General features: G+C 48.1%; 1 protein-coding gene across 17 annotated transcripts in view; it reads right to left on the bottom strand.

Annotated features, from left to right (window-relative positions):
* Positions 1-12,792, bottom strand: part of abi1a (abl-interactor 1a) — a 35,019-nt gene that overhangs the window by 1,102 nt on the left and 21,125 nt on the right. Inside the window, exons 4-10 of one of the 17 annotated variants that reach the window (XM_030099317.1) lie at positions 9,237-9,251; positions 8,524-8,627; positions 7,786-7,938; positions 4,817-4,917; positions 3,532-3,666; positions 1,639-1,914; positions 622-708 (exon numbers count right to left, since the gene is read on the bottom strand). In XM_030099317.1, coding sequence (XP_029955177.1) covers positions 622-708; positions 1,639-1,914; positions 3,532-3,666; positions 4,817-4,917; positions 7,786-7,938; positions 8,524-8,627; positions 9,237-9,251 — 871 coding nt within the window. The remainder of the gene's footprint in view (positions 1-621; positions 709-1,638; positions 1,915-3,531; positions 3,667-4,816; positions 4,918-7,785; positions 7,939-8,523; positions 8,628-9,236; positions 9,252-12,792) is intronic. The other 16 variants (XM_030099318.1, XM_030099321.1, XM_030099319.1 and 13 more) reach the window with 16 other exon arrangements.

The raw sequence follows: 12,792 nt of genomic DNA, 5'->3' as shown, positions 1-12,792 counted from the left end.
GGTTTGAATAGCTTCACATCAGGCTTGTTCCAAAGTTCTTGGAAGCTGATGTCAAATTACAAGCAGCAGAGCTTAAAGCCCAGCATGAAGAGAAGCTACATGATTAAAGATCCTTTATTTATCCCTCTGAGGACTATTTCTTGATATTTAACCAGTCAATCTGACCTTCTTAACAGTGGCAACACTGTGCAAAGCCAGGCATGAGAGAAACACTGACGGTTTGACTTACTGATCACAAAAAGCAGCTTTTACTGAGTTTGAGAGAATAACGTTGGCTGTTCAGCCAGCAGGCGGCAGCACTGAGCTCCATCTTTCATCAGTGCTGTTTGAAGCACTTCTTCCACCCAAACATCTTTAAACACAGCTCAGCTATGATCAGCTGCTACTCCGTTCATCACAGTAAATCTGGATTCTACACCTGTACAGATATAAATCTGCTTAAGTTGATTCCAGGTTGTTAAAATGTCTTTCGAGGGAAACACTTGAAAGGTTAGTATCAACTGCTCTAACAGGCAGACGGTGGACGAACACAATGCATGCAGGGTGTCGAGGAGGAGGGAAAGAGTTGGCTCGGGTACAGAGGGAAGTACTGCACTGTGTGGTTGGAGCCGCTTCACTTACTGCTCTCCTGCATCCTGGCCACAAAGCCAGTCAGAGGTATCTGTGGAGTCAGCTGGGGCATGGGGGGAGGAGGAGGAGCGATAGACACTGAAAGCCAGCGGAGGAGTGCACAGGAGGGCAGAGAGAGAGAGAGAGACCGTGAGCGCCCGTGGAGGAAGGAGGGAAGAGGAGAGAGAAAGTCCGTCAGTCTCAGAGTGTGACCCAACGCCGAGCAAACACAACGGTGACACGGAGAACGGTGCGTGGGCGTGTGAGGTGAGGACGGGGGTTGAAGAGTTCAGTGACGTGTGCGGCCGTGATGAGATTTCACGTGGGATCTGGGGGTCACAGGGGTCACGGGGATAAACTGTGGATTAATGCTGATTTCTGTCAAATCGAACTTCAAAAAGGAAGGGCTCACACCCAGCAGAGGGCGCTGTTTCACATGGCTGCCTCTACAAACTTGACCTCAATCAGGAGTTCAAGAGCTCCCCTCAACCTGCTGAAGCTATATCCTGAACAGACTCTGGGTTCTTTACTCTGCATTGTTCAGGGAGCGAGTGATTCAACACGTGCTCGCCCAGCAGCCGAGCAACGGGAACCGAGCCGGTGTGAGCAAAAACAAACGCTGGGTGTGAGAACGGGCTGAATGCGATCGACAACATCTGGAGGTGCTGCTGCGACCTGATCCAGGTTCGGAGTAAGCTTAGACTCTGTCGGCATTCTTTGGAAAAACAGCCCTCCCTGGAAGTCAAGAGATCACCGAACGATCTCCCTTCAGCCAATCCTCCACAGCAAGGAGGAGGAAGTTTAATATTTGTCCTACATTATTTAACTGTTTTCATTCAGCTAGTTTTACAAAAAACCTTTAGATTTTACATTTATGGCACAGAAAACTGAAATATTTGTGTTGATTAGTCATGTAAAAGACCGTATCAGCAGGAGAAAAGACAACACTGATGTGAATCTTGTGCATGACATTAAAGGGAAGTGGAGTCTGCGGGTCTGTGAAGCAGTTTGGAGACAGAAGCGCCTTACTTGAGTTCTGGCCGTAGCCAGGAGTGCCTCCATTAATGTGAGGCTGCTGATTCTGCTGCTGCTGCTGCTGCTGCTGCTGCTGTAGTTGCTGCTGCTGTAGCTGTTGCTGCTGCTGCAAGGAGAACTGGGAAGTGACCGACGGCGCCCGGCGGTAGGTGCCCGTGGCCGAAACCATAGAGACAGAGGAGTTGGAAGGGTTGTGCCGTGAAATCTGCCGGGAGATGGTTCCGAACTGGGACATGGGAGCGGGGCCCAGACCGGGGCCGGGAGCCACCGCTAGAAACACCCAAAGGCCAGGGGAAGAGAGAGAGGAGAGAGGAGAGAGAGACCACAGAGGGAGGAGGGAGGTTAGAGAGAGGAGAGGGAGAAAAAACACAAGCGAAACATGAATCAGCAACACCACAGAAGAAGAAGTGAGCTTTAAATGGTGATTAGAGCCCCAGAAGGAAGCAGGTGTGGTGATGATCATGTAACGGCAGACATTTTTTCAGATGTGAAGATCGTCTCATTAGAATAAGAACATCAAGCTTCCTGAGAAAAGGAGGGAAAACTGAATGGAGCATTAAAAAATAAAAGAGCAGCAGCAAAACGGAGCAAGTCATCAGTTTGAGCAGCACCTGCAGGTCTTTCAAAGGCCGCAGGCAGCTTTACAATTTATAATGCGAGCACATAATCTGTTCAACAGCAGCAACATCACAGCAACGTCGAATACACTCAAGTATCGGAGGGTTAAGAAGCAGCGTAAAGTTGGTGAAATGGAAACAACAGAAATGTGTGGGAGAGGTTAAAGTTTTTTTTGGGGGGGGCGTTTGCTCTGCCTGAGCATTTCCTGTTCACATTTCTACCTAACACTGCATCTCAGGAGGCCCTGCGCTCACTGAGGAACTTCAGAACGCAGACACACTCTTCCACACAGCGACTGAAGCCGGACCAGTGGGTCGAAACAAAAAAATGTGTTTAAGTGATCATTACATTATTATAACACTTTGAAAACCGTTGGAGTGGACGGGATGTGAGCAGACGCTGCATAAACGTAGTATTCACTGACAATCAGCAATGCTTTTCAACAGAATACTGAATCAAGTATCAATCCATGACTGAGAGTCAATATCATTTATAAATTAAAGCTGCATCAGGCAACGCTAAATAATCCAAATGATAATGCAGCACTGGCGCCTTCATTTAAATGTCATAGAATTCAACATAACTTTCAATGAAAGAGGGTTACAGTGGGTTAAATACCCTTTTAATTTAAAGATGTAAGAATCTGGTACTTGGGAAGATATTGCCCAATACAGCTTTATCACAATTACTTTGAAGGAAGCAAATTAAAAATGGTGACAGTCTCAAAATCACAAGGCAGTGATATTCTACCACATAAAGATCCCAAGTTTCTTTCCATTATAGATCAGAGCAATTAACTGCTGATTATAAACAATCAGAAAAATCCATTTTACACCCAAGGTGACGTGAAAAACCTGTAAAGAGTTGAGGAGCAGAATCCCACCACCTCCCAGAAGAGCGCCGCTTGCAAAAGCAAAAGCGGTAAACTGTAATTCCACAAACGTCTGTACACACTGCAACAGATCGGAGTTGTCTTGGCTGGAAAAAAAAATCCACGGCTGGGAAAAGTTGGCTACCAATAATATGTATGGATAACCAATTGAATTTCTACGTTTTCCAATTTCCTTCGTTTTGATAACCTGAAGACGTGTGGTGGTGATTCAAAAGTCATGATCAAGCTGCAGTGTGTACAGACGCCTCCACCCTCAGCAGCACCACCGGAGGATGGGAGGAGGCGTCGGAGGAGACATCGGAGGAGGCGCGGTGGCGATCCGGCAGGCGACCAGCAGGCGTGACAGACGAGCGGCTCCTGAAGTTCAGGGATCTCACCTGCGGGTGGCGGTGGCGGTGGAGGAGGTGGAGGTGGTGCCGGAGGGGCTCCCCCGGCCATGAGGGGAGGGGGAGGAGGGGGAGCGGGGGGTGGGGGAGGCGGAGGAGCTCCGGGGGGAGCGGGCATGGGCGGGACTGAAAGAAGTATTCACATGAGTTACCGTTAAACGGCGAGGCGGCGGCGGCGGCGTCCGCCTCCACCCCCCCGGGTTACATAACGTCACATCTAACGCACTTAAGACCCCTTCTGAGGCCGCTCGCACACTGCCGTGGTGCTCCCCGCTTTCAAGCGCTTCCTCTGTGGCATGAATGGAGTGTTGCCATGGCGACCGGCTGGCAGCTGAGAGCCGGGGACGGTCCTGCGCCGCCAGCCCGACGCTGGCGCTGAAACGAGCGGCCGCTGCACGAAACCAAAACATTTCATCCGCGGCTCGGGTATTTTCTGCGAAACTCAAGACACGCAGCAGCGCCGCGTCTGCTTCCACCGCGGCGTCACGCGGCACCGTACGGCGCGCGTGTGCGGCGCCGCGAGCCTCGCTGCTCCACTGTACTGCAGCAGGCCCAACGCAGCTTGGCCTATTTACACAGTGGGATAGAGAATCAGCTGTGCTTAGGACACAATGGGCCTCCATAATCCCTGTCTGGTAAACACAGGCTCTGCTTAGCGGAGTCCCACTGGCTGCAAACACCACCTCCAGTAATGCTTTTCATAGACTCGGGCTTTAAATACTTGATTCTTTAAGTGTAACGCACCAGATTTATCATTTCATAAACAAACAAACAAAAACAGTTGGATCTCCTCTCCCTATTGGTCTGCTGTTCACAATTTTACATAATAAGGGAATAAAAATGTGAACTCTGAAGTGGCATTAGTCTCGTGTGGTCTTGCATTTCATTTTATCTACCTTACATCACTAATAACTAACATTTTCAGTGAACCATGAAGCAGTAAAAGTTCTAAAGCTGTGTAATCGATTCCTCACATTGTTTTTTTTTCCACTGCTGTCTCATAAATGATCAGTTTTGTCCACTTCTGCTTCACTATTTTCACACAGCATGACACCTGTTTTCTCATTTTTTTTAAACACCCTGCAGTGTATGTTTCCACTGCTGTGACTTCCTCCTGACATTTAGCAGTAGAAACATTCCTCCTCGTGCGTCTCACACTGTAAAGAGGCATCAAAGTGGGTTAGGAGCTCTGTAAACACTCTCTGCTTCAGGTTTCACCTGTAAGGGAACGCATCGGTTCAAAAGGTCAAGGTGGAAATTGGCCTGCGGAGCTCACCTGGTCCCGAGTTGGGGATGGAGGGTGTAGGCACGGCGATGGGAATGCCGATCCCGCTGCTGCCGCTGTTCTCCCGGCTGCCGCTGCCGCCGCTGCTTCCACTGAGAGAGAGAGAAAGAGGACATCTTCCTTATCCAGGCCGACCTGCTCGACTGCGCGGCAGGTAGATTCTGCATACGTGCTGCAGCTGCTTTTGGCTCGTGGCCTATTTAAGGAAAAAGAAGCTGCGAACTCCACATTTCCACTGTCTCATGAGCTAACCGTCCACGCCGTGCTGACTGATTCAGCATGTTGATTCTTTAACACTGAGCCTGCAGAGAGACACGCCCGAGTGAGCAAGACATGAGTCACTCTGAGGGGAGAGGAGCTCCGTGCAGAGCAGAAGAGACGACACTCGAAAAAAATCTCATTCATTTCTCCCCAAACACTCCTTCACAGTGATGATCTCACTCTGGTTTTCTTCAAATTCCCTCCTCCATCAGTCTCAGATGAATACAATAAACATATTAACTTCAACGAAACATAGAAGACAGACCAAAGAATCAGTGCAATCTAATTTCCCACTCAATCATAAGTTGCTGTTTAAGTCCTGAGTAAAATCGCAAAATGTGACACTGAGAACCTCATTAAAAAAAAAACTTCCATGAAGCTGTGGATGAAGGTGATAAACACGCCAACTGGCGAAAATGTGACTAATAACGAAAGTTTTAATTGTCGGCATCTCAAAAGTGCATTTTATTGGCCCTATAATGGTGCGGCCGTGTACCGTGTGTATTGACGGAAGCATCTCGCTACACTAACCTCTAATGGGCGGCAGTGTTTCTAGTTAAAGTGTCACATCAGTCTTATTGGCAGCGCTGTGCTTGTTCTTGCAGCCCAGCCCAGTCTCAGAGGATGTAGGACACGTGAAGCGGCGTGCCGTGCACGTCAGCGCTGCAGTGGCCTGTATAAGCGCTCCTCCACCCTGTGCGTGACCCCGGGGCTGGTAGATCAATGGCCCGGCCAGCTAAATCCCCCCCACGCTCGCTCTCTCCTGGCCTTGATCCTCATTTCTGCTCCAGCTCCTCGTCCCACCGCCCCCCACCCGGCCTCTTTCATCCTCCATACATCTCACCCCGAACCGTCCCTCGACCCCTTTCGCTCATCTCTTCAGCGCCTGTAAAGTGATTCCCCATCCATCTCTCTGACCCCTCACCAGCGCCCCCCCCCCCCCCCCCCCCCCCCCCCCCCCGATCCCTGTCAGAGGAGCCTCGGGGCTCTCCCGGCACAGACAGCGGGGGTTACCCCTGAGTGGGGGCTCAGAGTCAGCGGGGATGACGGCTAAACGGCATCAAGTCGGCCCTCTTTTGAAGTGCGCGTCGCTCTTCACCCCCTCCCTCCTCATCTTCTGGATTCATCCAGTCTAATCCCTATATAACTTACCCATTCCTTCACTAACCCACTTATCTCTCCCCCGGCTTTTGCTGTCTCCGTCCTCCCTCCTTTGTTTCCAAACACTTTGAAATGAAAGCGCTCGGCTCGTCTGCCGCCTCCTCTCCTGCCTCCTTCGCTCAGGCTCCGTTTAATACAGGCGACTGTTTAGAAATCAGCCGTCTGGTGACACACAGCTCCGCTTCGAAAAAGTTCCAGCTCAGTTGCTCCAAGATGCCAAAAATCCCCGGAGTAAACAAAGAAAAAAGGCAGTCTTTGTGTAAATGAACAAATGTGTAAAATACAAGTGTCTGCTGGGGAAACAGACTCTTGAAGTGACCCTGAATCTTCCTGCATGTGATGAATTCATAGATTAAGGTGTAGTATTATACTACATATAAACATTATTTACTGAGCTCAGTTTCCATTACTGTTTTGCAAACAGATATTAGAGAATCTAAAAAAAAGCAGAATTAATATATGCATTTTGATGCATCCACCATCCTTCTAACATCCGGTTTAGCTGAGGCAGTTGAAGCATAACCTCACGCCTGCCGGCTGTGCCGAATCTCATTCCGTGAGCAGGAATCCACAGTAAGCCAGAGGGAGTGTGAGCTTTGTTTCCCACAGCAGCAAAGCTGTGTAATATGAGGTTGCGTGCAGCGGGAGCTCGCAGACGCCCGTATTGAATTGGAGGCCCGAGTGGAGGATGACGGAGACGAATGAGCTGAATAAGCGCGGCCGACTTCGAGCCGGTGTAATCAAATAGTGATGCCACAGCAATATGAGCAGAGGCGGGGAGAGGCCGACTCCGAGGACAGCGTCAGTTTGTTAAAGGGACTTAAAGAGCAGCTTTAAGTCCAGATGTTGTGCACGGCGGGTCTGGCTGCACCGTTTACCACCAGCCAGAAGTTTAATTTGAGGGAAACCGGCACCGTGCGAGCAGCCGCATGCACACAACGCAAACACGAGCAAAAACACAAAGTCTGGCCAGAGGAGGAAAATGAAAAAAAAGGAGGAATGTATGCAATATTTATGAGCGTCACAGTCAGCATAACAGGCTTTTTAGCTAATGAGACGACTTCACCCCCTCGTAACTCAAATCTGATGAAAGCGTGTCCTGCTTCCTGTGAGCACATTTCTGGGGAAACACACCAGAGCCATCTCCCAGAGTTTCCTCACTGCAACTTAACTTAAACAGCACTTTAGACCAGAGGCTTTTACAGATATTAATATGAGAGTGATTCGGGCTGCGGTGAGAAGTCCTCCAAGTCCTGTCAGACAAACGTTGGATTTACAGCAGGAGGAGGATGAGAGGAGCGAAAGTGCTGCAAGCCGGGAACTAAATGATGAGATTAGGAGCTCTTTGACATGGAGGGGGACCGGGCTTTACTGACAGATGCTTTTTACACATTGCCGAACCCCTCGCTGCATGTTTAGTGGAAGCCAGTAAAGTGATTCACGGTTCCATCGGAGACGCAAATATGCATGAAGACAATAATCATCAATCCACGGACCGCACAGTGAGTTCTGAGGATCTTCCCTCGTCGATCAGGTACCTGTGCGTGCGTTGCCTCTGGTTGAGCGACGCCGTGCGTCCGGGGCTGTGCTGCTGGCCGTGCTGGTTGCCTATTCGAGCGGGGCTGGTCATGTAGTCGTTGGGCACAGTGGGCGGCTTCACCGGCTCCAGGGTCTTGTAGGGCGTGTTGCGTCTGCAGCGGCACGGAGGAGAAACCCCAAATGACACCGACTCAAAGCGGGACGCCATCACAACTTCAGAGAGTTCACTGGAGCATTGTAAATCCTCTCACTTCACCCAGCTGGATGCAGCAGCACAGAATTAATATGTGATGAGTGTCTGGGACGGCTGCTGTGCATCAGTTGATGATGGCTGTCATTAAATGACACAGAAAGTTCACAGACACACTTATATCAAGTTATATAAAACCAAAGAATAACTAATCCTCACTGCATGATGTGTAGTTTTTGTAATTTGACTCCAGCCTCACTGTCTGACTGGCTGTTTCTTTAAGAAATGTGGTCCTAGGATGCTAAATGTTTGGACCTAAAATCTTTTTCAGCTCCCTAAGCAGCTGAGGGTTGAGTGTAGAGGGAATCTGAGCCGCAGCACTGCGCCATGTGAAGATTAAAAGGAACACAAATCAATGTGAATCCACGCGCCGCGCAGCTAACCGGCCTGTTTTCGGTTATCCCGGCACGGTGCCCGTTTGTCCATTGAGCATTCGATAATAAGAGGATTAGCCGTCTTTTCACGGTGACTGAAACAGGAATCTTACCCAAGCGTGCCACGCCCCGACATGGGCGGGCTGGGCGGCTTCTGCGTCGGCGGGTTGGTCCTCGATAGTGTTCCTGCTCGGATTGCCTGATTGTTTCCATGCTGCTGTGGTTGTAGAAAAACAAAGACAGAGCTGTTACTTCATTCGCAGCAGGCGATTACTGCTTAAGCAGCTGAAATCAGACGTTACAGGCTGCCCAGGCCAAAAGCATCCAGCTGCACAGATGCTCTCTTGTCAGGTGTGAGTATTTGAAGAGTTATATGATTTCGCAGTTTCCCTGAGTGTTTGGAGGCTATTGTAAGTTTGAAACCTCTGGATTTTCAAACAAGAGATTCTGTACAACAGTAAAAACTTTGTAATCTGGGAAGCCTGTAAATATTATTAATCGCAGTACAATACAAAAGCTTCAGGCAAGAGCATCAGAATGTTGCAAGACGACAAAGCCGCTGACATTTGACCAATCAGATTCGTTCAGGCGTGCCTAAAACTTTTGCACATACAAGATTAAACAATTTTTAGAGACTATTGACGACACAACATGGAAAGTGAGTGGAGACGGCGAGGTTCTTCTCTACAGGAGGGACTACAGAGTCGTTAAATGGGAAATGACAACAGTGATCACATGTGGAGGGGTTTTCACTGGACGGGTGTGGAACAGATCTATTAATTATATATATCGGAGCAAAATGGGTCATGTGACTAGCCAGACTTACCTTGGCCTTTAGCCACTTAGTGTGGGCGAAGGGGAAAAACAAGACAAGAGAGAGAGAGAGAGAGAGAGAGAGAGAGAGAGAGAGAGAGAGAGAGAGAGAGAGAGAGAGAGAGAGAGAGAGAGAGAGAGAGAGAGAGAGAGAGAAACAGGGCATGTCAAAGTCAAAGTACGAGAGTCGGAGAGAAAATGATCCCAGGCTGTATTTGCCCTGAGTAAATATTTAGCAAGAGCCTGGGTAGGTCAGCAGTGAGCAGAGCCACACCCAGGACCAGGGAGACTCGGCGCAGGAAATCTGTGGGATCTGACGGCGGAGCCAGCGAGCTGGAGCGAAGCCGGTTTGATCCGATCGGAGGGTGTGAGACCGAGGGGCGCAGCAAGAGCCAGATCCCACGCTTCGCGCTGCACTCGCAGGTTTGAACAGAAAATAAGGTCAGATTATGACTCTGCGCCTTCGATGTGCGCCGGCTGAAGTCAAAGAGAATACCGAGGCGGTGGAGCGGCAGGTTTGATCTGCAGTTTGACAACTACTGAGTCAAGTGGCTCATCTATAATGCAGCTTCCCCAGCGGCCTCTGCAGAAAGCAATGCAGCATCACAAGACCACGAGAGAGAGAGAGACAGAGAGAGAGAGAGAGAGAGAGCATGCAGTAACAGCAAATGCATGGCACAGGTCAGTGTGAAGACGTCTTCGCCTCTTTAAAAACACCTTGAGTGCAGCTGTGACTGATAAATTTCACCGTCTCCTCGGGTTATCAGTCAGATTCCATTTGCACATCTAGGTCATGCGAGAAATGCCAAAGCCCGCCACTTCCTGCTGCTGCCTTATCACTTCAGGGAGAAACGCTGGATGTGCTCTGCTGTGCACACCAGACAGAAATGCTCCAGTAACATCACAGTTGGCATGTGGGCAGACGGCTTCAGATTAAGATGAAAGAAAAACAATGAGAGAAAAAGACAAAACAATGAAAACTATTCCCATCATTGGTAAATTTTAGGGCTGTCAAATGATAAAAAATTTTAATCAGATTAATCACAGCTTACAAATTCATTAATCACGATTAATCACAAATAATCGCAAGTTCCAACTATGTCTGAAATATACCCATTTTTCCTGTATTGCATTAACAAAAAAAACGACAGGACATGATTATATATATTTAACGCGTGATGTGTTTTTTATTTAAGGCTCCAAATAAAATAAATATTCAAAAAACTAAAACATGCACACCATAACATAATGTCTGTGTGTGTAGTGCGTTTGTACGTGCTCCGCGCGTGGCCCTTGTCATGATGCGCCTGCGTTAAACTGCGTTAAAAATTTTAATGAGATTGATTATATAGATTAACGCCATTAACGCGTTATTTTTGACAGCCCTAGTAAATTTATGAGAAACATTGTCGACAAACCAGACTGAGGCATATTGATCTTTCTAGAGAGATTGGATAGTGTATTTCTTTATCAGACAGTGTTTGGTTCCACCAATATTTAAAAAGCTAAAGATCGGACAGAAGGGCTACAGATGTTCTGAGGAACTGGAAAACAGTTTGAACCTGCTGCTCTCAGACATGAGTTTATTTTCAGTTTTAAAAGTTTCAAGTAGTCAACCACTTCCTGTAGAGGTTTCAGCCATTATTCAAATCTTAAGTCACCTCCTGTAATTACATTTTTTTTTCACCTCTTACTTCTTTTTTTTCCCCATCAGCTCAAAACTGGATTGTACCTTTAATAATCTCCTGTACTCACAGACAGGGACAAGCGCTCCTGAAGGCTGAAACACAACCTGAAACACCTGACATGTTCTTGCCTGGATCCCTGAAAGCGCCTCTGACTAGATTAAGCATCAGCTGACGGGAAGAATAAATCCCATCCTTCGCATTAACGCGTAAAAGCATCACGTCACTGTCAGAAGGCCCTGAGACGGAGGAACAGCCTGATCTGTCAGTTCATTTATTACCCATAAAACATCCCCGACTCCAGAGAGGAATCTGATTACAGACTAAATAACTTTCACCTTCTCCCCTCCGCTACATATTCCCGCAAATGACACACACTTCTATTCAATGATGTATGGAAGCACTACATGATGGTTTGTCTCTCTCAGTATTTAGGATATTTCTCTTTAGTAAGAGCACAGAAGCAGTGGATACAAGCCCAGCACCTGACAGCAGCCGTCACAGTATCAGATATTTATCAACATGGAGCACCGATGTCGATCATCGATCGGCTCCTCGGCCTGCGACATGCAGACATGGTAGAAAGTGAGTGATGCAGGGCCGCCGCGGGAAAGCGAGTGTGTGTGTTTGTTTGTGTTCTCTCCACCTAAATGCAGCGTTTATAAAACACATTTCATAAAGGAGAAAATCCACAGAGATTAGGTACAGTGTAATACGTTATGTTCTTAAAATAGACCCATCAAACAGTCTCAAATCAGCCGTGAAGCACGACGGTTTCAGTAATTTCTTTTTTTTTCTCTCTCTTTTTTTTTTTTTTATGCAGTGACGTAGCGTTCTCCTATTTCTGCATAACGCTGCTATCCAGCTTCACACTGAAAGCTTCAGGTGGGTTAAAATTCAGTTTGTGTATATGATTAAACCTCTACAACCAAGGATTTCTCTAAAAATACATCTCAAGATACACATCCATAGAAAATCATAACACTGAACATTTGTTATCAAATAGCATGTGATATAAATACAGTGGCATTATTGTACTAATAGAAAGTATTAGAAAATTAACTATGGCTCTTCAATTGAGCTAAAATAAAGATTGAGAGCAGATGGATTTCAATCTGTGGGCTGCAATTTTGCAATCAGAGAGTTGAATATTTAAGCTAAGCCAACATTCTCCGGCCCATTAACAGAAAATAATCACGAAATCCCAGGAGTATTGATGTCCTGCTTTCACCGGGAACAGTGAAAACTAAATCTAAATCATAACAATAGTAATTGGTTAAGACTCGTTCCCTGTGGTGAGAATCACACATCCCATTAAACATGGCGCAGCGGATCAATGCAATTCCCCGCAGAGTGAACAGAAACTGGCACAACGGCGTTCTTCCTGTCCTATCAATGCCTGCAACGCTGCGGCGCGGTAATGGCGGGCCTCTAATCCAATCCGGGTGACAGCCGCGATTGATCGGCTGACTGATGGGCCCCAGATCGGGGACAGAAATCACAGAAAGCGCCCGTGGCCGTCGGGACGCGCCGCCGCTGCCGGGGCGACTCGGTGACCCCTAAAAGCAGGCCTTAATGGCAGCCGGGCAGCCGCTTCCTGCTTGTTTATCACATCAGAAAGCTTCTATCCTACCTCACAGATCGCTCTGATGGTAACATAATCTACAGATCTCATCTTGGACGGCGTCGGATGGGGAAAAAAACGTCTCGCGACCGCGTTTTCTCCGCGCCGCGGTCTAAGAATAGAGCCGTTTTCTGAAAGCTGCATGACGTAATCACTTCTCAGTTCATCAGCACCGCCAACACACACCGAAACGCATCGGGTCAGAGGGGGGGCTTTCTGAAGATGAAAGGAGGAGAGATGGAGGGCGAGCGGGAAAGCGA

The sequence above is a fragment of the Salarias fasciatus genome, chromosome 9 (genome assembly GCF_902148845.1).
Source record: "Salarias fasciatus chromosome 9, fSalaFa1.1, whole genome shotgun sequence".
In the NCBI taxonomy this organism is placed as follows: Eukaryota; Metazoa; Chordata; class Actinopteri; order Blenniiformes; family Blenniidae; genus Salarias; species Salarias fasciatus.
The sequence above is the reverse complement of the archived record's forward strand: the minus strand, read 5'-3'. Positions and strand labels throughout refer to the sequence as shown.